Genomic DNA, 23,065 nt, shown 5'->3' on the forward strand with positions numbered 1-23,065 from the left:
AGTTGGTTCAGGTCAAAGTAATGTAACTTTTGAAATATTTTCTGTAATTGTCTTTTGCTGGTGACATTAAGATAATATTGTGCTGCTTAGTTAGCTTCATGATGCTTTATAAAAATCAGGATATGCTTCCTTGCTCATTCATTTTCCAGACTCATTTTCAGTGAAATCAGTGGCAAAGCTTCCCTTGATTTCCAGGTACCAAATGGAGCCCTAGGCATATGAAGAAACAGATCTTATCCATTTATGACATATTGGAAGAATCTTTTTAAATGATAGTAACTCCTTTGCATGGACAGTAATAGGTTTTGAGTGCCTCATACATCCATTGTCATTGGCCTAAACTTTAATAGGAAAGATGGTCTAACAGGGGCATGTGCAATCAAAATACACAAATCCTTTTTACATTATTTCAGCTGCTGTTTTGGAATTGCACTGCTGACTTGTCAGTCCATAACAGCTTTTTCACAGGCTTCACAGTATGAGTGTGTGTGGATGAGTTTATCTGTATGGATTTGTGCATGCCTGCTGACGTAAGCTGAAATCCCATGGAAGGTGCTGCCATTTGTGAGTGTAGTGCCATGTACTCTGGTTCCTATTCCAGAAAGATTTGAGATGAGGACGCTACTGCAAAATGCAGGAGCACCTTCAGGGCAAGACTTTACCCACTGGGCTACAGAGTCTTCCCTTCTTTTCAGCACAGTGGCTTCAAGGTAGCACAGAGTGCAGCTGCCCAGATTCATGTTTTCTGTTAAATATACTTCCCTGCGAAACAATAGAGAGATGTTTGAGTGTCTTTAACTCTGGAAATACTGCCAGAAAAAATGAATGATATATAAAAGACAGACAACACTACTACTTTTTCTGGCTCTGCTCCAAAATGACAGCTGCTTTTGGTATTGAACCTGATGCAACCAGTGCATACCAGGCATGTGCTGAGCTTTCCTCAGAGAAAAGCTGCATATCCTTTTGGAACATCAGTTAGCATTTACATGGGAGAGGGGGACTGACCTCTTCCAGTAAGGCAGTTCTGAGAAAACAAGAGAGGTAAAACTTCGAGTGCCTGAGAGGTCGCTGGTGGAACAAGGGCATGAATTGACAGCAGCTGAAGACAGAGTAGCTCAAGTTGCAGTTACAGACTTCAGAAGAGTGAATCTGGCTTAGCTCTGGGATTGTCTTGAGTGTGCTGAGAGCTGGTTGCTTGGCTCTTTTTTTCTTCAGCTGAAGAGGTCATTCCATTTTACAACCCTTTAATAGTTGTAAAAACATCTGTAGTGAAAAACATCTGTTGTGTTACCCTCAGATCCAATGTTATTAAAGCAAAAATAGTTAAACAAGTACCAGCAGATTGAAAAGCTCCAAGTAGCACTTATTATCAGCCTGCAGAATTCTCTTCTAGGATGCTGGACTTTATTCCAGGCTGAGCTGTTGTAAACCAGGCTTAGCTCAAGTCAAGTCAGGGATCAAGACTGTGTTCTTGGCTTTTTGTTCTGGATCAGAACTTCCAATCCTCTATTCAACATCCCTTCCACAGTGCTATGTAATTGTTTTTCCCTATTTCATGGAAGAGCTAAATTTTACTGGAGAGAAAAAATAATGTATTTAAAACTTCTAAATCACCTTTCCAGTGAACTATCAATGTGCACTGAGGGTATTCTTATACACATACAAGATCCCAAAGTCAGCACAGATATTAAAGGGCCAGAAAATGACTTGCAGTAGGAGACACAAGATCTGTGATCTGAAGTGGTAGAGCTACCTGAATGTTTTTCTAACAGCCAACTGAAAAAAAATTTAGCACAGTAATAATCTGAAGAACACGTTTCTTTTGTGATATTAATCTTTCAAGTACAGTTACTTGTTAATGTCATGCCATGAGTTTTGGCAGATGTAAGGGTTCTGTTTTTTCAGTTAACTGCTGGAAGATCTGTGTCTTGGGGACAGGCGGCTGTTTTATCTGATTCTGAGCGCATCTCCAAGACGATGTTGCTTGTTGCTCCTGATAATGTTTTATATTGCTGCATCTTACTGCATCAGTAAGCCAGAGAGGGGTCCTTAGAACAGCACGTTTCTTCCAATGTCCCTGTAAAATTAAAGGGGAGCTAGAATATTTATTTCCTGAAGACTTCAGAAGTTAATAACAAAAATAAAAGCCATGCTGGGTAATGGTGCACTCAGCTTGGAAAGGCGAAACCATGCCATTACTCTGAGATTGTCAGGCCATGGTAAATATTGTAGGAAAAAAGCTATTAACAAACCTCTACCAGGTGAGGAGGAAAGTTCTTCCATTGATATTTTGGCTGGGTTACAGTGTTTGTAAATACTTTTTCCTTGCATTCATTCACTGGGCTAATTTTTCCCATCCTAAGCTGTTACACTGCCAAATGGCAACTATATTTTCTGTCAGAGAAGAGGCTGCATTTTGTTCACCTGTACTATAGTTTCTGCTAAAGCAGGGAGAGCTCTAAATTATTCTACTGCATCTCCAAGCCTTTATTTAGACTATGTATACATTATTGCCACATAAAGTTGTTTAAATGCAGTGCTCGAACAAATCTTTTGTTACTATGGTGAGGATCAATCTTCCATGGCACACAACCATGACTGCGCAGCTTTTTATGACGTTCACTGTTCTCATTGCCTTGCAGACCTGCACATCTATTCTAATGGGTTTATCAGATTGTTGTCTGGGGTAAGACTAGCTATGCTTGCTACAGGCAATAGAAGCATTCTGCTCTCTGGTGTTGTTTTTCACTTCTGCTCTTCTGCAGCAGCAGAAGTAATAATTAGTAGTAAGAAGTAAGAAATAATAAGAAGTAACATCAATGAGGTCAGATTCTAGTCAGGAACAGCCACTGCGAATTTGCTTAAAATTCAAGAGATCTGGCTTATGCAGTGCAAGGATTTTGGTCACCTTGTCCTCTAATTTCAGTGACAGTAAATTAGGTGCTTTGCATACTCTAGGTGCAGTATTTTACATTTTAAGACATCTTTTCTGGTGAAATTGATGATTATATAGTAAAATTCAGTATCATCACCCATTTTTTGATATACAGCAGCAGGGAGGGCCATTGTGAATGTTCAAGTAGTGCAAAGCCTCAAGCAATTTTCTGATCTGTACACTGTTCCATTTAGAGTTACCTCCAGGACAGCAGGGGAGTACCTTTGCTGAAGATCTGGCAGTGGGCCTGCCTGCTGATTTATTCTGTTAGAGACAGTCCTGCTTAATACTAAAAGAAGGACACCATTTTTGCTTAGAAAACCATATCTCAAGTGTTTAGATATGCTTTCTTCATCTCTGATCTGAGAACAGAAAGGAGGGCAGTATCAGGAGATAGTCTAGTTTATCTCGAGTATTTTGCAGCTGTCTGGTTATTTATGAGAGGAACAAAGTCCAGCAAAGCTGACATTGTTTTCATTGGCCCTTGAGACAGACATTTCCTCGACTAACACATCAAGATAACATTTAACATCTGCTCTTATCAGGATAGGAGTTTTTTTAGCAGAGCTTCTAGCAGTTGCTAAGGGTGTCTTTGGTGGTCTTTGTACTTTGATCAAGGATAGGAGAAGAAAAGCAGGGTAGGAGGAGGGGAGGAGGGGTTTGGTTCAGGTGCCTTCTCCAGATTGTTAGTGTCTGGTAACACTGTTTTCATGCTCTGTATTGCAACACTAGAAAAAATTACTTTAGCAGGTTGATCTGTTTCTGAGCTGTGTTTGCAATAGTACAGTGTGAATCCTTTTGCCAGTGGAGAAGAGAGTCTCTTCTTCTTCCCATATGTGTACTTAAAAAAAAATGAATGAATTATGACTGTGGCCTGTTAAAGGATTTTCAAATGTGCAGTGAAATTTCTGAACATAATTGCTAAAGGGTTCACCAGCTTCCCTTGAGTAAAGCAAGACTTCAAACCACACGAGTACAAAAGCTCAAAAATACTCATCTGGCATCACATAGGATTTAACTGGGCAGTCATTTTCATTGCATGTTATAGGAGGAGTGTGAGCCAGTCAAGAAATGCATGTAACACTACAGGGCAAAAAGTCTGTGTTGTTCCCTCTGGTTCCTCAGTATTGACTTTCTGGGACCATATACTTTCTGCCTCTTGCCTTGGGATATTTAGGCAACAAAGGCAAACTGTATAATCACTCTTCTTCTGTTTCCTCTCTAACATCAGAGGAGGTTGTGATACACATTGAGGTAAGAAGAGTCAAGATTTTGATGTATCGGATGAGACGGACTTTCTGCCTGTTGCCTTAATCTCAGACCTTTAGTTACTCTCCTTTATCATCACCTAATTTCTTTAACATTTAGTCTCTATTTTATCCCACTGGAGTTTTTGTGTCATGCGAAAAACAGGTGTTGTATCAGTGGGGTTTAAAGAAGGACCTTCATCATGGCATCGGTGTTTTAAACTAACATACCACTGACTTACTGGTAATCACAGCACAAGATGGTCAACATGTTCTTCCATGTTATTGTGACCAGCCTTTTGAGCAGATAGCAGTTGTAATACAGCTTTTGGGGAGCGAGCATCATAAAAAGGCCATGACACTGTCTGCAATTGTCATGTATGTCTGTCTGGTAATCAATCAGATCTGAATGCTCACTCTGTACAGGAACAAATCACCTGATCTCAAACTAAGAATGTGTAAGAAGCAAAGTCGATAGCTTACACCAGGCTGACTTCAAACAGAAGGGGGAAATCCCTCCATTTTCTGATGGAAAAGAAGGTGGGAAATGGATCAGGCAGGTTGACTTTTGGAAGTTGTAGATTCCTGCTTGTCTTAGGAGCAGCCTTTTCCAGCAAGTCAACAGAAGCAGAAAGGTCAGGAGAGTGCAGGGAGGTTGAAACAGAGAGGAAGTGTTGTGATTGTTCCCCTGCACTGCTGTGGTACATCTGTCACCAGGGTGTATGGGTGCAGCTTTTTTGCAGGGGAAGTCTGTCAGTACAGAACTGGCAAGTGCAGCACACACTCCAGAGACAAGTTAGCAGGGGTGATTTAGGTTAGATATAACGAAGGAATTCTTTGCTGTGAGAGCACTGCCCAGTATTGCCAACAGGCTGCCCAAGGAAGCTGTGGCTGCCCCATCACTGGCAGTGTTCAAGGTCACATTGGATTAGGCCTCGAGCAACCTGGTCTAGTGGGAGGTGTTCCTGTCCATTTCAGGGGGGTTGGTCCTTTCCAACCCAAACTATTCTACGATTCTACATATGGGTACAGTCATGCTGGTGATGTTTGTTACTGGTTATACCATGCCTAACAACCTCTCACTGAATTGTTTCCCAATTACATTTGTAACTCTGAGTCAAGAGAGCTTCTACTCTGTGACTGGGATGTTTCAAAGCTGCTTGAACATCCTTGGGACACAATAGGGAGCTCTGGGGTTTTGAATACCAAGTTATTTTCTTCTCATACAGCAACACTGGGACTCAGCCTATGAATGAACCAAGGCTGCAAGTTCACTCATCCAGAAATTCTTTCAGCAAGTAGCAGATAGCTCAAAAATGTCAGTGTCATCATTGTATTTCTTTGTCTTTTATTAACCATAACTTAGCAGTCTAATTTGGTGGGTTTACATTGTATCTCTTTAAGGTATCACCTTACAAATAGTCAGAGAATCGTTTTTATTCTTGGATATTTTAAATGTTAAATGAGGGCTTAGAAGGGAAGAAGGCAAAGGCTACTGTGGCTGAGCTGAAGAACAGAGAACAGACTCCTTAGCAAATTAAGGATCTAAATGTAAGCTGCTCCATTCCCAAGAGGCATTCATAATGATTATGTTCTGTAGCTGATTTATTTATAACTGTAGCAGTTGCAGTGGGAACAAAACATTAGGCCAAATTTTGACCTCAGACTATAAATCGAGAATCATTTAACTTTTTTTTTTTTTTCCTTTTTTTAATGGCATTACTTTGGATTCATCCTGCTGTAACTGAGATCAGGATCTGTTCTGTTGTATTAGGTTTTTTTTTTCTCTGAGACCAGATTTGTATCTTTTCTGTTTGTTTTGTCTAATTTTGAACACAAAGAGCAAGAGTGTATGTTTAAACTAGTGCTAGGTCACCTTGAGGATGACCAGGCTTTGAGCCTCCTCTGCACTCCAGGGGCAGGCTGGCTGGCAGGTTTTCCAAGGCTGAGGAGTCTACCACACTGCGCCACTACCAGTTGCTTTCAGTGGCACAAGGAGGCACTTTTTAACTATTTAGGACACTGTGTCAGTTTGTAAACCAGTTTTGCAGGAAAGGGAGAGAAGTCAGAGAGCCATTACAGATTCTGCTGTACCTAGTTAATAATGCTGTGATAGCAGCAGTGTTCCACTGTTTATTTAAGAGTAAATGAAACAGTGATAGCTTTGAAAAATTGGGGAAGTTCCACAGTGGCAAGTGAAACTACACATCCTGTCTGAAAACTTAATGCATGTGAGAGGCAGTGGGGACACTGCAAGCTAATTATGTACCCTAAGCTGCTCTGCACCAGCTATTTTTTCTTTCCTGTGTGTTATTTACATCTCCTCAGATTGACTGCCTAACCCATCTAAAAAGCTGTCAGATGAAAGTCCTCACACGCAGCAGAAACAGTGCTCTGTGGCCTTTGCACTTACTGCACTTACTGTTAAGTGGGAACATGGGCTGCAGAGAAGTTAAAAGGATTCTTCAGCTTGGCTTATTCAGCATGTTTTAGTCAGTTAATACAGAAGCATGAGTTTCTTCATTACAGTAACATTCTTTAGTCATAATTAGGTCAACCCGTGGAAGAAAGTAATTTTTCTTCATTTTGGGACATACCTGTTCTGGATCAGAACATACAGCACCTTAAAGAATTTTTATGTCTGTTCAATGAACCAGTTTGCTAGTTATTCCCCTTTGTTAAGGCCTAATATTTTAAAATTCTGCTTTGGGTAGCTTTTACAAAAAGGTAAAGCAGGCTGCTGCGGTAGTCATTCCTGAATTTATACATGCTTTTGTAGCAGAAATGTGATCCCCCTAGTTAATAAGCAAACTGGAGGTTCTGTCATGTTTTCTGATAGATTGTATTTATTATGCCCTTGGAAATAACAACAATCATGTATTATAACCCAGGTGTTCAGCTAATTGAGCAGCTTTTTGATTCAAGTATTGGGAAGGCAGCTGTACATATTATCATTTCCGTAGTTTAACGATGTCTCAGTTCATGCTTGAGCATTCAGGCCTCCTCCTCTGGGACCTTTGATATTAGCTCTAGGATTAAGATGAATGGATGTGGCAACAGAAAGCAAACATTTCTTAAAGAAATAAAGGGCTTGTGTTTTGATAGATGTGACCATTTTGCTGGTTAATACATAAAGAGTAAGAAGAGCTGCACTGCATCTCTAAAGCTGCTTGAAATTACATCAAAAGGGTTTGCCTCTGATGAACCCAGTACAGGCCAAAAAAACCCTAAGGCACATTCCCACGTCATCTGCACCTCAGCAGTGGCAAATCTAGAGGCAGTACAGGGATACACTGAGCAAGATACTTCTGCTTGCTAATGTGCCGTGTTACTTCCATGGTGACAAACACAGCAGTGTTCACGTCTGCAGTGCATATACCCTGGTACCTCCTTGGCTAAGGAGTCGAAAATAAGGTGCATGTTTCTGTTGATGTGACCCAGACTGACACAGCCACAGCTGATAATATATGTGATCTATAATCAAAAATCTGCTTTCATTATGGAAATTGTCGCTGTATGTCTTCATGTCCCCCCTCAGTGCAACTGGGCAATTTATCCATTATCTCACATTCTTATGAGTCCTGAGCAGTATTTAATTTAACGAGACTAAAATTTGAAAACCAGAAAGCTTGCAACAGTATTAAATCTACTATCTCCAGCTTCTTTCTGCAAATAATAAATGTAATTTTGTATGGCAAAATATAAGGTGGGAAATACTGTCATTTGAAAATAGAAGTTTATTTGTCTCCTGCTTCCTCTTGTATTACATATTTTTGTTGTTGAGCATGAGTTGGGGTTTTAGAAAGTGTGGGACTGGCTAGCTGTGATGTTTGTTTTTTGTCTTAAAAGAAGCAATAACTTACAGTTATGTAGTTCAGATCTGACTAAAACATGAACTATTAAGATTTCAGGAGGATGTGCAGCAAAGAAAAATAACAGTACAGTTTTGACAATGGCACTAAAGTCATCATGTCTGAGGGACAATCATAAAAGAAGATAAACTCTTTAGCTTTTTGGAACAGCTCAATACACAATGCCATACAATTCATAAGTCTTTAATGAGGAGCAGTTTTGAAGGAATTATTAGTGCCACGCTGTGGATGCCCGACTGTTTACTTGCAAATACTGCTTTTGCTACTGCTTTGGAGTCTCTGGCTGTGAAGTGGTTTAACTTTGAAGGTATTTTGGATGAGCTATCCCTGTGTCATCTCAAGAGTTTTTCTATTAAAAGATCAGCCGGATTGGTACACACAACTGGGAGGAAGGTGAAAGCAAAAGGGTGTGTCCTTCAAACAAGTTATTTCAAATTCATCATTAAATTTGAAAATTTGATGCTATGAAATTCCGCTGTTGAATGAAATGAGCAGGAGAGTGTCAATTCTAGGATGAGCGCTGTGTCTATCAGTATGCAAACCAGCCATATAAGGTTGTAAAACCATTGAAGTTAATGGGACAGTGTGCACTGCAGTGAAAATCACATTTCTGAACGTTATAACACTGAATGTTTCTCCATTAAATTATTCATGGAAAAAGGACCAGTACCTCTCAGTCTTGATTCACTAAAGTTGCTTAAGTATTCGGTTATCTTTGATGCTAGTGGTCAGATGTGTGCATTAAGTGACCTTCTAGATTGGAAAGGAGGCCTAGGAAGTCGTAACCTAGTTTGCATTTCCAACTCACACTTTGCTCCAAAGCCGTTGTCTTGGGAGGATGACAGGATGGTTATGACAATCCAATCTACTCTATTCACAGGTGTTCCCTTTCCGAAGAACTTCCTTCAGATCTGCAAGAAGATACTTTGCCGGCTTTTTCGGGTGTTTGTTCACGTCTACATCCATCACTTCGACCGTATCATCGTTATGGGGGCTGAGGCTCACGTCAATACTTGTTACAAGCATTTTTATTATTTTGTGACAGAGTTCAATCTCATCGACCGCAAAGAATTAGAGCCTTTGGTAAGTGTGGGGTTGGGGGGAAAGCTCCAGGAAGTTTTTCTTCTCCTTTCACTGAGCCTTTCCCAACGCTTGTTGCAGTGGGTTTCCTCTGAGGGTAACATCCATGGTTGAACACAGGCAGTTTATAGGGATAAACACTTGCATCTGTCCATAGGCCCATTCCATCTGCTGCAGTATTTGTGTGATGCTTGGTAGGCTCAGTAGAAAGAGAAAAGTGCAGTATATTTTGTATGGAAAAATATAAGGTGGGAAATACTGCCATTTGAAAATAGAGATTTATTTATCTTCTGTTTCTTCCTGTATTACATATTTTATATATATTTTATTCTATCTTTTTTCATTGGTCAGTAACAGCATAATAGTTACACCCTCGAATCACTCAAAACACATATGAAAGGAAGACTGGTCTGTGTAAAGGTGAATTGTTCATTTTTTTTTAAATCTTTAAGTAACTGTTTGTGGAGGTATTGAGTGTGTTAACATCCAGAACACACTCTGGATCTAAGTGAGACAGATGAAGTGAGACAGAGGTTCAAACAATTAGCAGCGTAACAAAACTAGACATTTCCATTTGGACTGAAATAGATCAAAGTTAAATTCATTGTTTCCAAAAATAAGACTCCAGAAATGGAAATGCTTTCACTGTTGCTTTCAAATGCAAATAAAATGAAAGTGTAAGCAGGGAAGGAAAAGTAAGGTGCAATTCAGGAAGCAGTTTACCTGCAAATCCTCACTGGCACTTAAAAGTGATCAGGGCAATGTTTCTCCAAGTGTCAGAGTTTGGAAATACAGTATCATATAGCTATTGATGAAGTGCTCGAAACAGTGGGATTTATTATTTTTTTCTCCACAGAATCATAAAATGGCTGAGGTTCTATGACAGCTATGGATATCATGGAGTCCAAAGCCTTGCTCAGAGCAGTGTCACTTAGAAAGGGCTGACCAGGACCATGTCAAATTTTCAGCTGTTCCACATAAAGGCACGTTGCAAGGAGGTGTATTTCATAGTTGATATGAAACACTTCTGAAAGTGTGGCAAAGTGATTTCTACCTGGGTTTCCTCAGGAATTGGAGCTGTTGCAGGTGTGGTACATGTATATGCTTATGTGGATTGAAGAAAAGACTGAAAAGTCAGACAAAATGGATGGTCTTGTTTCCAGCAGTTCACAAGGCCTGCTGAAAGACTGCTTATGGCATGTATCAATAACTTGCAATGTACCTATGGTTTCTTTCTACATAGAAGAGCTTAATATTCCATCTGAATGCGTCCTAAGGGACAGAAGGAGGGCCTGCAAAAGAGAACTTCCCTGCCAGACTGCTGATTCTGGATTAGCTGTAGCTGTTAAGTGCTGAGATGTGTCAGAAGCAAGATCCAAGGTAGGATATTTCAGAGGTAGTAACAGGGGCAGTTTTCAGGTATTACAAGTTTCTTGCTTACATTGGAATAGAGAGAGCACACAAATGATTTAATGCTGCACTTATGGCTTCCAATATTCCTGCACTAAGTGGACAGACAAAAGATTTGGGCCAGTGGTGCAGGAGGTGGCCCAAGCCCAGCAGCAGAGCAAGCTGCTAATATGTTCCAACTGGTGTGTGCATTCCAGCATTCCCTTCCTTCACAACATTATCTTTAGGACCATCATATGATGCAGTATTATTAACTTTGCTGGGATGCAGAGTCTCCCAGAAAAATGTTTCACCTGCCCTGGGAAAGCACCATGTCAGCAAACTATCAAAGCTCCACCTGCTTCCATCTTCCTGTCCTTGGCTTGTGTGGGTATCAGCAGTGTGGAAATGCAGAAATAACACATCTGTCTTTTTGTCTTCAGCTGGGCAGAGAGAAGGGAGGGAGTTTTAAAACAAAAGCAGACATTACAAACACTCTTGAATTTTAATGCAGTCATTGAGTACAACCTGTGCCCTGCCAGATTCACCATAGCAGGAAATGAGTCCACATTATCTCCCTTAATTAGAAAATGGGCCAAGAGCTGATTAAATAAACTGCCACAGCTTTATTAAACCGGGAGGCAACTGATTTATCAACATAACTTCAAGAAGGGGGAATGACTGGGGAAGCAGGCAGAGGATGAATAGTAATATTAGGCTGCAGGACTTTGCTCTTTAGATTTTATCAGCCTTTTGCAACCCAGTGCAGCACTTATAAGATAAAATGAAGCAAATGAGTCAAATGGGGTTCCCCCTCCCATTCAGGAGTTACATAAGTTACCCTTTCTGCAATCAAAGAGGGGGATATAGTTCAAAATTCTGCATGTCTTTTTCTCATCCTCGTCACTGTGCTAATTTGACAGATCCCCAAGTTTTTGTAGACCTGTTTTATGTGGGGACAGAAAAGGAGGCTGGCACAGTCACTGACCCCACAGGTGGTCCTGAGGAAGAAAATGTATGTCCAACTGGTTAATCTGGGGGAAAAGAAGTCTGAGTGCATATCTGTCCTTTCCTGAAGCTAACAGGCAGAAAAGGCAGCCCACACCATGAGAGTTCTCAGGAGACCCTTAAGGCCTGCCTCCATGGGGAAGCTATCTGGGAATAAACTAAGATTTGAATTTTAAGATGTGGCATCTGCTTTGTGGTGGCTCCCTGTGTGACTGGCTTTATTTCCACTCGCACATTAATTCATTTCCGAGCCTCTTCCCCTGGCCAAAACTATCTGGCGGTGTGGTGCCTATTACCTCCATCCCACCCACCCTCACCCTGTGTAGGTGTCTGCTTGTGTAGGGTGCTTTAAACACTTCACCTGAATGTGCCCTTTAGTGAGAATCTTAATGCAGCTGCCTCAGTATGGTAGCTTACTGTTCAGATGGCAGTCCAGCTACAGCAAGTAATGCTTCTCTACTTCCTTTCCGTGATCCCCTTTCTCTAACAACAAATTTCATAGTATGTAGGACTGAAGAAATATGAGTACTCTGTGTCATGAGCAACATCTTGGTTCAGGAAATTTTAGTCAATTTATTGCCAGTTAACAAAGCTTTTCATTACAGATCTGGATAGTGAGGAAAAAAATCCACAATTAATCAAAACCTTGTTGAAGAAACACCTTTCTTTGTCAGGCTCTAATTCAGTGAAAAATTTCTCTTCCTCCCTTCCAAGTCTCAACTCACTTTGGTTTTGATACACATTGCACTCACATACTCCTGTCATGAAACCGGAGGGTCAGCACAGCTACAGCAGTATCACTTCTAGGAAGGGCAGGTAAACTAGAAATTGAAGGCTTCTGAAAAGTGATAAAGTTAATGCCAGAGAGGCATTAAACTCAGAGTGATTTGTTTGGGTCCTTTTTCCCCAGCAGAACTTGACTGTCAGACAGAAGAACAGAGACAAAGAATCCAGAGCTATAGCTCTCCTTCAGTCATATAAGAGCCCTCTGATTCAGAGGCCTTAGAGATTTGTTACTCAATCTCAGTGCATTTTGTCAGATAGCAGTTGGTGATGCAGCCAAGTCTGCTCCCAGCTTCTCAGCATTCATCTGTGTGTATCAGAGTATCTTTTTATGATTTCTAAATCTCTGCATTTTGACTGATATTGCACTGTGCCTTGTGTTTGTCAGAGTTAAGTAAAAGAAACCCCAACCACCTAAAAATGCGGTGAGATTTCAGTGTTAAATTTAGAGATCTGATCATGATGTAATTCACTTAAAGGAACAAAGTTTCGAGGTTATTTTTATGGTTTTTTTTTAAACTTGTGGGAGGTGTTGACCTAGCTTTTTTCTTACTACTGAGCGTTAGTATCGTAACTTTAAATTGTATCTCTGAAGAGGAGAGATAGGCGGGAAAAAAATATGTATATATAAAATTTGGTCTTTTTTGCTATGCTACTCAGATGATAGGACTGGCTTTGAGGAACCTGGTCTACTGGGTGCTGATGGGGTCCATCTGTCAGGGAAGGGGAAGAGTATCTTTGCTCAAAGGCTTGCCAAACTGGTGAAGAAGGCTTTAAACTAAACTTGCTGGGTGAGGGGAATCTCAGTCTATCCCATAACAACCAGTTTGATGCTACTGCCAGCAAGAGATGCCTAGAGCCTGGAGAGGGATCGCAGGTCAGCAGGAGAGCACCTGAATAACAGCACAAGGAAATACCAGCCTCTCCAGCCGGTAAGTCAGCTTCATCAGAGGCCCGGCTTACAAGTCTTTATCCAAATGCATGTAGCATGGTGAATGTACAAGAGGAGTTAGAGATGTGTGTGTGCCTGCAGTATGCCTGCAGTGACTTATTAGCATTACAGAGATGTGGTGAGATGGCTATGACTGGAGTGGTGGAATGGGAGGATACAGGCTGTTTAGGGAGAACTGGCTGGGGACACAAGGACAGGGTGTCACCTTCTCCACCAGTGACCAGTACAGGGTTCTGCCTGGAGATGGATAAGGAGCTGACCAAGAGCTTATGGGTCAGGATTAAAGGGAGGGCAGGGACAGGGGACATGACAGTGGGAGTCTGCTACAGCCTGCCCAACCAGGGAAATCAAGAGAAGGAGGCCCTCTACAGACAGTTAAGAATAGCTTCATGTTCACAAGCCATCATCCTCATGGAGGTCTTCAGACACCCTGGTATCTGTTGAAAGGACAACACAGCAGGGCACAGGCAATCCAGTAGGCTCCTGGAATACATTAGTGATAAATTCATTGATGACAAATTCCTTCTTGAGTGATAGAGGAGCCAACAAGGAGAAGTGCAATGCAGGACATTGCTTTCACCAACAAAGTCCTCCTTGTTGGTGAAAGCAAGAAGCCCTTGTGGGAAATGTGAAGCTCAAGGGCACCCTTGGCTGTGGTGACCCCAAAACAGTGTAATTTGAGATCCTTAAGACAGTGAGCAGTTTATGTAGGAAGCTCACTACCCTGAACTTCCGGAGAGCAGACTTTGGCCTCTTGAGGGATCTCCTTGGTGGAATGCCATGGGAAAAAGCCCTAGAGGGAATAGAAGCCCAAGGAAACTGGTTAATATTCAAGGATCACATCCTCCAAGCTCAGGAGTGATACCTACTGACAGAGAGGAGGTCGGGCAGGAACACTAGGAGGCCTGCATGGATGAAGATAAGCTCCTGGATAAACATCAGCATAAAAAGGAGACCTATGGAGGGTGGAAGCAAGAGCAGGTGTCCTGGAAGGAGTGCAGATTGTCAGAGCAGCCAAGGATCAGGTTAAGAAAGCTAAAGCCTTGATGGAATTAAATCTGGCCAGGGACATCAAGGGCAACAAGAAAAACTTCTATAGGTGACAAAAGGAAGACAAGAAAATGTGCGCCCCCTCCAGAAGGAAACGGGAGACCTTATCACCTATGACATGGAGAGGTACGAGGTACTCAGTGACTTTTTTGCCTGGGTCTTCACTGCAGGAGCTGCAGCCACACTGCCCAAGTCACAGGAGGCAAAGGCAGGGAGTAGGAGAATGAGGAACTGCCCACTGTAGGAGACGATCAGGTTTGCAGCCCAGAAAGCCAACCATATCCTGGGCTGCATCAAAAAGAGCGTGACCAGCAGGTCAAAGGTGTTCCTGCCACTCTACTCTGCTCTCATGAAACCCCACCTGCAGTACTGTGTTCAGCTCTGGGATCCCCAACATAAGAGGTACGTGGACCTGTTGGAGCGAGTCCAGAGGAGGCCACAAACATGATCTAAGAGCTAGAGCCTGAAGACAGTCTGAGAGAGTTGAGGGTGTTCAGCTTGGAGAAAGCTCAGGGGAGACCTTAGAGCAGCCTTTCAGTATCTAATAGGGGCCTACAGGAAATCTGTAGAGGGACTTTCTACAAGGTCGTGTAGGGATAGGACAAGGGGAATGGCTTTAAGCTGTCAGAGGGTAAATTCAGATTTAGATATAAGGAAAGATTTCTTCACTATGAGAGTGGTGAGGAAGTAGATGATCTTTATTGTCCCTTACAACACAAACCATTCTATGATTCTAGATACCTGTGCAAGTTCACAGAGGGCCTGAAAATTTATGCACTTATATATTCAATATGTACCCTGAAACTCATGATCTAATAAAAAATCTAGGTTGTAAACCCAAGTATATTTCAAGTCTCCATAACCACACAGTTACAGAAATGTGGGCAGGTCAAGTATTTATACTGTGCCAGTGAGCAATGGGAAGTTATGCACAAGGAGGACCCTGCCAAATAGAAAGAAATTATTCACGTGGTTTGAGTATATCTGCTTCTCTCAAAGCTACTAGGATTCATCAAATGCACAAATGTTTGCCCGAGATACCAGTATCTACTAGTTTTGAACAAGATTTTTTGTTTTTTGTTTAACCAAGGTAGTGACCTCTTACGGAGCAAAGGTGAACTTTTGTGGTCTTACAGAAATACCAAAAATATATTGCAAACCAGTCAGATTCCCAACAGATCCCTACATAACTTTGTAACATATAGTGAAATTTCCCTCAGAGGACGGGGTAAAAGACAGAAGAATGTGACCATCTGCTTTACTCATTTTCCGCTTTTTTTTTTTTTTGTAAGTCACATCCTGTTAAAACGTTCATCTTCTTCTCAGAAGTAATTTTTTTTATATTAACATTTTATTTATAAGAACAGAAAGCAATAATTACACTTGAATGAAGTAAAATAAAGGATATTACTTACAAGTGCTCTTCTGATAGCTGTTAAAATGCTGATTTCATTTAGATGCAGAGACAGTCAGCCGCAGTAGCGAATGGATAGCATTGGGGCTGGAAGTGGTGCAGTCAGTGGAGCTCAGTGTACAAAAATGGTGAAGCTGGTAATTGCCTCCATGAGGATGGAGTTTATCTGCAGGATAAGCGAAGACAGTAAGATTTTCTTGCCTTATTCTCCATAATTTTCAGTGTAAAAGCTTCCTTTGGCTTGATTTGCTTCTGCTAATATTTTCATCCGATATTTGGAGCTGTTTAAAAGCAACCATCTAAATGCGGGGGAATTTCCTTGTCTCTCTAGAACGCTGTCTTTCTGAGTGAAATTTCTAGTGCTTGTCCAGGCAGCCTACTAAGTAAAGAGACGGATGTCTAATACATTAACCTAATCCTTAAACTTTGTTCAGTTGTTTGGGTTTCTTTTTTCTTTTCTATCTTCTTTTTTTCCCCCTAGAAAGTATTATTATATATTATTTGCTAAAGCCTGTTATGGTCTGGGTGACAGAAGATTTCAAAGATAAATGTGTTCAGGAAATTACACATCTGGGTTTGTGTAATTACCATAATTCTACCTTCCTATATTCTATGATTCAGAGAGTCATTGATGCCCCGATGACACTGATATGAACCTGAGGTACTTTCTTCTCAGTCAGTGGAGTTATTCCAGATCTTCACGTAAAATTCAAAGAAAAATTTATCCCTGCAGTCACAGGTAGTATGTTCATGTGCCATACAGGTGGTAAGTTCATGTGTTTTACACCAACACTGGTGTTACACAGGATGCTGCTTTGTGTGCTGCTGTAGGGTGCTCTGACCCCATGATTGTATTAATTGACAGGATTGTAGGCAAGTTCAGTGCAACAACAAAAAACATGTACATGGGCAAAGGGAAAGCTTTCTTTGTACTTACAGCCAGAATGTCAGAAGTGCTGCCATATGCATGGCATTGATTGTGAAAACACAGCGCTGCCATTTCCAAGCTAGTATCTTACATAATCTATTTAAAAAAAAAAAATCACACAAGGCATAGTTCCACAAGCATTTTAAGCCATGATGAATGCAGTCTGAAACTGGAAGCAGCGATCCTGCCCTTCATTGCTGCTAACTTGATAGCCCTCTCAACTTCCTTCAGAACTAGCCTTTGTGTTATCAGATCCAGAGGTGGATCAGCTGGGCACCAGCTCAGCTGAAACTGGTGGTTATCACAGAATTGTAGACTCACAGAATAGTTCAGGTTGGAATTGAAATTTAAAGGTCGTCTAGTCCAACTCCCCTACAATGAACATCTTCAACTTGATCAGGTCCAACCTGACCTTGAATATTTCCAGGGATGGGCAACCTGTGCCAGTGTTTCACTGTAGTAACTGTAAATTTTTTTTCCCTTATATCCAGCCTGAATCTCCCCTCATTTAGTTTAAAACCATTCATTCATTCATTCATGGCTTGACTTCGCAAATGAAGTTTTGAGAAGGGCTTTACCTATGCTTACTACATGCACGCTGATGACTAAAAAGGCCAATGTGAGATAGGCAAATCTGGCTGCAAAAAGCACAGCAAAAGATCTCGTCCTATCAACACAGCCCTGCTAAAAAGTCTGTCCTGATCTTATAAGCCCTCTTCAAGTATTGAAAGGCCACAGTAAGTCACCCTTAGAGTGACTTAGAAGGGCCTTAGAACAATCCCAGAACCCTGGCAGAAGTAGACCTGCTCTGCTCATAGGCTGTCCTTTAGACACTGATGATTGGCCACTTTGGGGACAAGACTATTGAGCCAGATGGACCTTCTCTCTGATGGAGTACTGTTGTTCTCAGGCTTTTGTGTTTCAGTCTGTTTTCCAAAGGGAAACTGCTCCGGCATTTCTAGAAATGAGCATGAGGAAATAAAACCAAATTCATACGAAACTGAACAGGTATTGCTGACACTGCTGAGAACAGAAGGACAGAATGACTTTCCTGCTGACAATTTTCTGTGTGTCTTCATCTCATCAGAGTTTTTGGAGTTATTCTGTAAAGTGCTCTGGATTAACTGCTCTGCTGTCTTGTGCTTTGACACAATTACCTGTCTTTTGTGGGTGCATAAGTACAAGTGTCTGTTGCTGATGAGGAGTATACAACAGAAGTCTTGTTTTAAAGTTTAGCCAGTGAATTAAAATTATAGCCTGTTGATTAAAAGAGGCTCTCCAAATTAATCCGCATTTCGCAGTTTGCAATAAACAATACTACATTTGAACTTCAAAGAGATTATAGAAACAAGATAAAAAAGGCCAGAATAAAGGAAACTTTAGACTAAGTTGTTGCTCTATGCTAGTTCAGTATCTGTGGGGAGTAGCTGGCTTGGTTACAGCAACAAGGAGAAAAAAACACAGTAGAAAAGAGCAATTGTGATTGCAAAACCACAAAAAATTACAGGGGCATTCCAGGTCAGGTGTGATATAAAAAAGGGGTTTGAAACTATTTGCTTTATAATGGATATGTGTTTCTCCTGCTGTACTCACATGGGAGCTTTCTGCACATGGGCTTGCCCGTGTTTAAATTCCCAGATGAGTCAGAGCCAAAATTGCTTCTTAGTAACCACGTGATGCCTTACTTTGCCTGTTCTAGTAACTGGTAGATGATGTGAATCAGAGTTGACAGTTCATGCCCCATCAAGGAAAAACCGTGGAGAATACGCTGTAAGTGAAATCAGAAAGTGACAAAACCACTAAGAATTTAATCTGATGTGATTTTCCATCTGTAATTTGTATGGGTCCGTTTACACTGGTTCTTGTATTGATTAGCAAAACAGGTCCTTGCTGATGGTCTGTGCTCTATTTGGAAAGCACATTAACAGCAAGCAGAAACTGGAAAAAGCTTTTTCACCAGCATTGCAGTTTAGATATATCCTGTGCTTCTGTGAATGACATAGATCAGCTGCCCTTACTAGACTGAAACAAGGAAGCAATCCACTGATTGTTGTCAATCTTCACAAATAACAAACTTGTTAAAAAAAAAGTGAAACTTCCTATAGCTCAAAACAATTTGAAATTTTGGAAAACTGTTCAAAAAATAGCTATAATTTCCTTTCTGTAGCACTTAACAACTTAATCCAGTAGCCTAACTGGCATCAGAAGGCAACTGTGAAGACATTATTGAGAACAAGTTCCAGGAAAGCTATTTTACCTAACAAAAAATACATATTTTCCTAATTTGAACAGTACTTGTTTAGTGACTGTTGGTTTTCTTGAGTGTTGGATTAGGCTGTTATTAGTTTTTCTAAATCCACACAAACTAGGAAACTGAGAAACAGCAAATCAAATTTTTTGGTTTGCCAAAGGAAAAAAATGAACTTGGCAGTTTTGTAAAAAAAAAGGGGGGAAGGAAAGATGTAATTATTGTCCCACTTAAATAGATCTGTTAGTGTATAAAAACAGTTATGTAAAATACCTACTATATATAACAAAACTGTAGTTCACAATAGAGAACTAGCATGTCTCCTGATAAATTTTCTGCAAAATTTTATGCTATGGCGTTACTGTTTGCTTATCCACTCTGTGTGACCTTAATGCCAAAAGCAGCACATTTAAAGTCCATTTGGTAAGGTAAGATACAGAAGACAAAAACATGCAGAAAGTGAAAGTACCTCCTTGGAATACTCTGCCTTTAAGCAAGTCTGCCATCCAAATGCATGTTCTGAGTATCTACTTAGATGTAACCCTACTGACAGGTGCATTTTGCAGCACAATTTCCTGATCCTCTTCCGACTTGCAGTTAGTTGATAAAGTGCCTTTGTCATCCGTGATAAGGGATTATGTTTGTAGACAGGAGTTTTATCCTGCAAACATCACTATACCAATTCAGGAGTCATCAGTTGGGACTATTATCAGGCCATCCATAGCCTCAGAGTAACTGCCATGAATCATAGGAGAAATTCATTTGGTCCTGTGTATGATGACAATTAAGAATCACTCATGTGGAAAACATCCTGAAACCTAATGCAATACCCAAATGATCAATATGCTCACTAGATAGAAATTGCCAGTCTTTTATTTTTTTCTGTCAGTATACGGAGGCAGGGGTAACTAAAGAAGTCAAGGAAATTTTTTTAGGTAACTTTGGAGAAAACAGTTTCTAAGTGAAGATTCAGGGTGTGTTTCTAACTAAAAATGCTAGAAGAAAGGAGTTTTGCAAATGGCTTTGCTATTACAAATCTGGCTTCAGCCTTCCTATCCTGGTCAATTAATTGTCTGAGTATAGATTAGTTGCACAGGACAGAACTTAAACCTCATGATCTGTGGTATTCCATAGTAAACAGCATCTTTTGTGACCAGGATGCAAAGAGCTTTGTCCACATAATGATTGTCAACTGCTGAAATCTTTGTGAAGAAAAGCAGCAAAAAGGTTGCAGAAGTCACAGCCATTTGTGCTTTGAAGAACAGTATGTAAAATGTTCTTTTAATCCTTTTGCTTCTTCTCTACTTATTCTGTGGTTCTGATCTGAACAAAAAGCCTGTGAACTGGCTCCATACTGAGCCAGTATGAGCCTCTCTGCATGTGTATGAGATTCCCCTTGGGTGTAGCTTGCTTTTTTTGTCTGTGAGAGTAGGGAGGAGAAAGGTATGTCCCGGTGATGCTTGTGTTTGCTCCAGCAGAGCCTTCTGATCATAGAATAGCAGGATGGTTTGGGTTGGAAGGGACCCCAAACATCATCCAGTTCCAACCCCATGCCATGGGCAGGGACACCTTCCACTAGACCAGGTTGCTCCAAGCCCTATCCAACCTGGCCTTGAACACTGCCAGGGATGATGCAGCCACAGCTTCTCTGGGCAACCTGTGCCAGTGTCTCACCACACTCATACTACAGAACTTTTTCCTAGTATCTAATTTAAATCCCTCTTCTGACAGCTTAAAGCCATTCCCCCTTGTCCTATCCCTACATTCCCATGTAAAAAGTCCCTCTCCAGAATTCTTATAGACCGCTTTAGGCACTGGAAGCTGCTCTAAGGTTTCCCCTGAGCCTTTTCTTCTCCAGGCTGAACAATTCAGGAACACACTTGATGACTCATGTTGAACTTCTTGTCAGACAAATCTTCCAAGTCCTCCTCTGCAGGGCTGCTGTCTGTATCAAGGTCTCTCCACATCCCATCCCTTACCTTCAGCATTCACTGCACTGACAGCTTGGTGTCATTGGCAAACTTGCTGATGGTGCACTCAGTCATGAGCCACACAGATCAGAAGCAGTATGTATTACCTTCTTGCCCAATACTATGTATTTATTCACAGGATTGTTATACAGTTAAGTTCCTTAACCATAAGAATATAGTTAAGACTGAGCAATGTTGGGTTTTTTGGGGGTTGCAGTGGTTGAAGACATGAGTATGTGACAGGATACATGTGGAAGGTTGTTTTCTCTAAGTCAGTTAGTTGGGACAGGTGAATTAGGCATGGTATCTGTTGCTGGCCTCTCCTTGTTAGCTACTCAGTCAGGTTTTCCAAGGTATTGGACACGTCTGTGCAGTGTATCGCTACCTGTCAAGAGCCAATGTGTTTCCTCTAACCACTGCTCTGCTGAGATACTTGTATTCACATCTTCCACCCTCACCTTGTTTAAAACAGTTGGCAAGTGGCTAAAACAGGCTGTTGTCAGGTCATCCTTAGGCTTGCCAACTGGCAATAGCAGGAGGTGGTAAGCCCTATACAGCTGTGGTTTGAGGAAGTGGAAGTGGCGGGTGGGACATGGGCACTGAATGAGGATTCAGATCTTGAAAACAGCCCTGTTTTTAGTGAAGATGATCATTGCATTAACTTTTCTGGTGTTCTTACAGGATACTGTCATTTATACTATTTACTCTTGTCACTTCACTCACTTTCCCATCAGTTTTTGCACAAGACATAGACTCCAGACCACTTGCTTCCATTAGATACTGGTACATAGGTGGTACCTGGTTTTTTCCAACTTATGTTTTCCAACTCCATATTTGACTCACGTAAGCATAGCAACACTATTTTCTTAGAAGAATATGATTCTTTATTCGGGAACTCATTATTTGTCCTGTTAAAAAGATTTCTTCATCTGCTCATGCATGCTGTAAGATGTCAGATTTTTCCAATTCTTTTCCTGCAGAAAAGACAAGCTGAGGAGTGGAAATTGAAAGAGTTAGGTATAGATTTATGTGCTGAATATATCTGACACACATGTTAAAACAGTAGGGAGGGAAAAGAACCAGGTATCCATCAGAGATAAAGATTGATTGCCCTCTTAAGACTGTGTGTTGCTTTTCTCCCTTCTTCTGGGGAATTATGTTGGTTGGTACTCCCTGAAAAATACTGAGGAATGAATCCTTCTGTGAAATCACAGATAATAACAAACCAGATGGATTTCTGGTGCTTACAAAGTGGCTTGTTAGTGTTAACTCCAGCAAGTGAGGCAGTACTTTAAAGGGCTTGACAGAGAATGACCAGTGTTTCTCTTTAAGCTACTTAGAAGGGAGTCCTGTGTTAAATTCTTCTCAGTGGCTGGTTTTTGGCCATAATCAACACACAGATAAGATCAGGAATTTATTTTCTGGTTTGTATTTTGGGTTTGGAAAGCAGCATTTACTTCTGATTTCATTTTTTTAGTCAATTGTGTAATCCGAAATTGAAAGCAGGGGCAAGTCTGAATGCAGCAATACAGAATAATGCTGTGGAATATCTTGTGATGTATTTTCAAGAGGAAGCGTATCTGGTATCAAAAGTTCTGGTGTGAAGAGTTTCTGGTAATAGTGTTTTGTGTGTTTAGTCAGCACAGGGAGACTTTGAAAGTTTTAAATATCTCTAAAAATGTTTGTGTGCCTGTCTGTGTCTCTGTGTCTGATTCTCTAAGTTGTCTGTCTAGCCTGTATATTATATTTAATATCCAGCTGCAGCTGGGTATCCTAGTACTTTAAACCAAAGAGTCAGCATTACCAGTTTTCCTGCCTTCTCAGAAGAGTCAGTCAGCCGCGAGTTGTCATTTCCCACATTTGGGAAGTACCCTCGTGTGCTTTTAAGTGATAGTTATTACTCAAGAACATGCCTTTACACCTTGCCAAATTCAGTGAAGTTTCAGAGAAGCACAAAGTTGCAACAACTCCGGAAACACTGAAGAAGACTCAGCTTTTGAGTTTGTATCAGAGGCAGTGCTTACTTAATGGCTGTATACCACCAGAACAAATAAGGAGTCAGATCTTTGATGAGGTTTGAGAGGGACTTTTCCGCTGAGTTAAGCAGAGTGGAGCTGTGTATCAAGTTCCCTTGTGCTCATCAGAATCAGTGAGGGATTTTCCATCAGGCTCTGTAAAGAGCAGGT

At 41.0% G+C, this 23,065-nt stretch overlaps 1 protein-coding gene across 3 annotated transcripts in view; it reads left to right on the forward strand.

The window, feature by feature from the left end:
• The window catches only part of MOB3B (MOB kinase activator 3B), a 92,308-nt gene that overhangs the window by 64,681 nt on the left and 4,562 nt on the right, over positions 1–23,065 (forward strand). For 2 of the 3 annotated variants that reach the window (XM_061468789.1, XM_061468791.1), the window contains exons 3-4: positions 8,938–9,140; positions 15,777–15,922. In XM_061468789.1, the coding sequence (XP_061324773.1) occupies positions 8,938–9,140; positions 15,777–15,812 (239 nt within the window). In that variant the 3' untranslated portion in view covers positions 15,813–15,922. Of the gene's footprint in view, positions 1–8,937; positions 9,141–15,776; positions 15,923–23,065 lie in introns of those variants that run through there. The other variant, XM_061468792.1, reaches the window with a different exon arrangement.

Source organism: Pezoporus flaviventris, unplaced genomic scaffold (genome assembly GCF_033815535.1).
Source record: "Pezoporus flaviventris isolate CSIRO_AGI_PZ_B2104156 unplaced genomic scaffold, CSIRO_AGI_Pfla_v1 ptg000050l, whole genome shotgun sequence".
Taxonomy (NCBI): domain Eukaryota; kingdom Metazoa; phylum Chordata; class Aves; order Psittaciformes; family Psittacidae; genus Pezoporus; species Pezoporus flaviventris.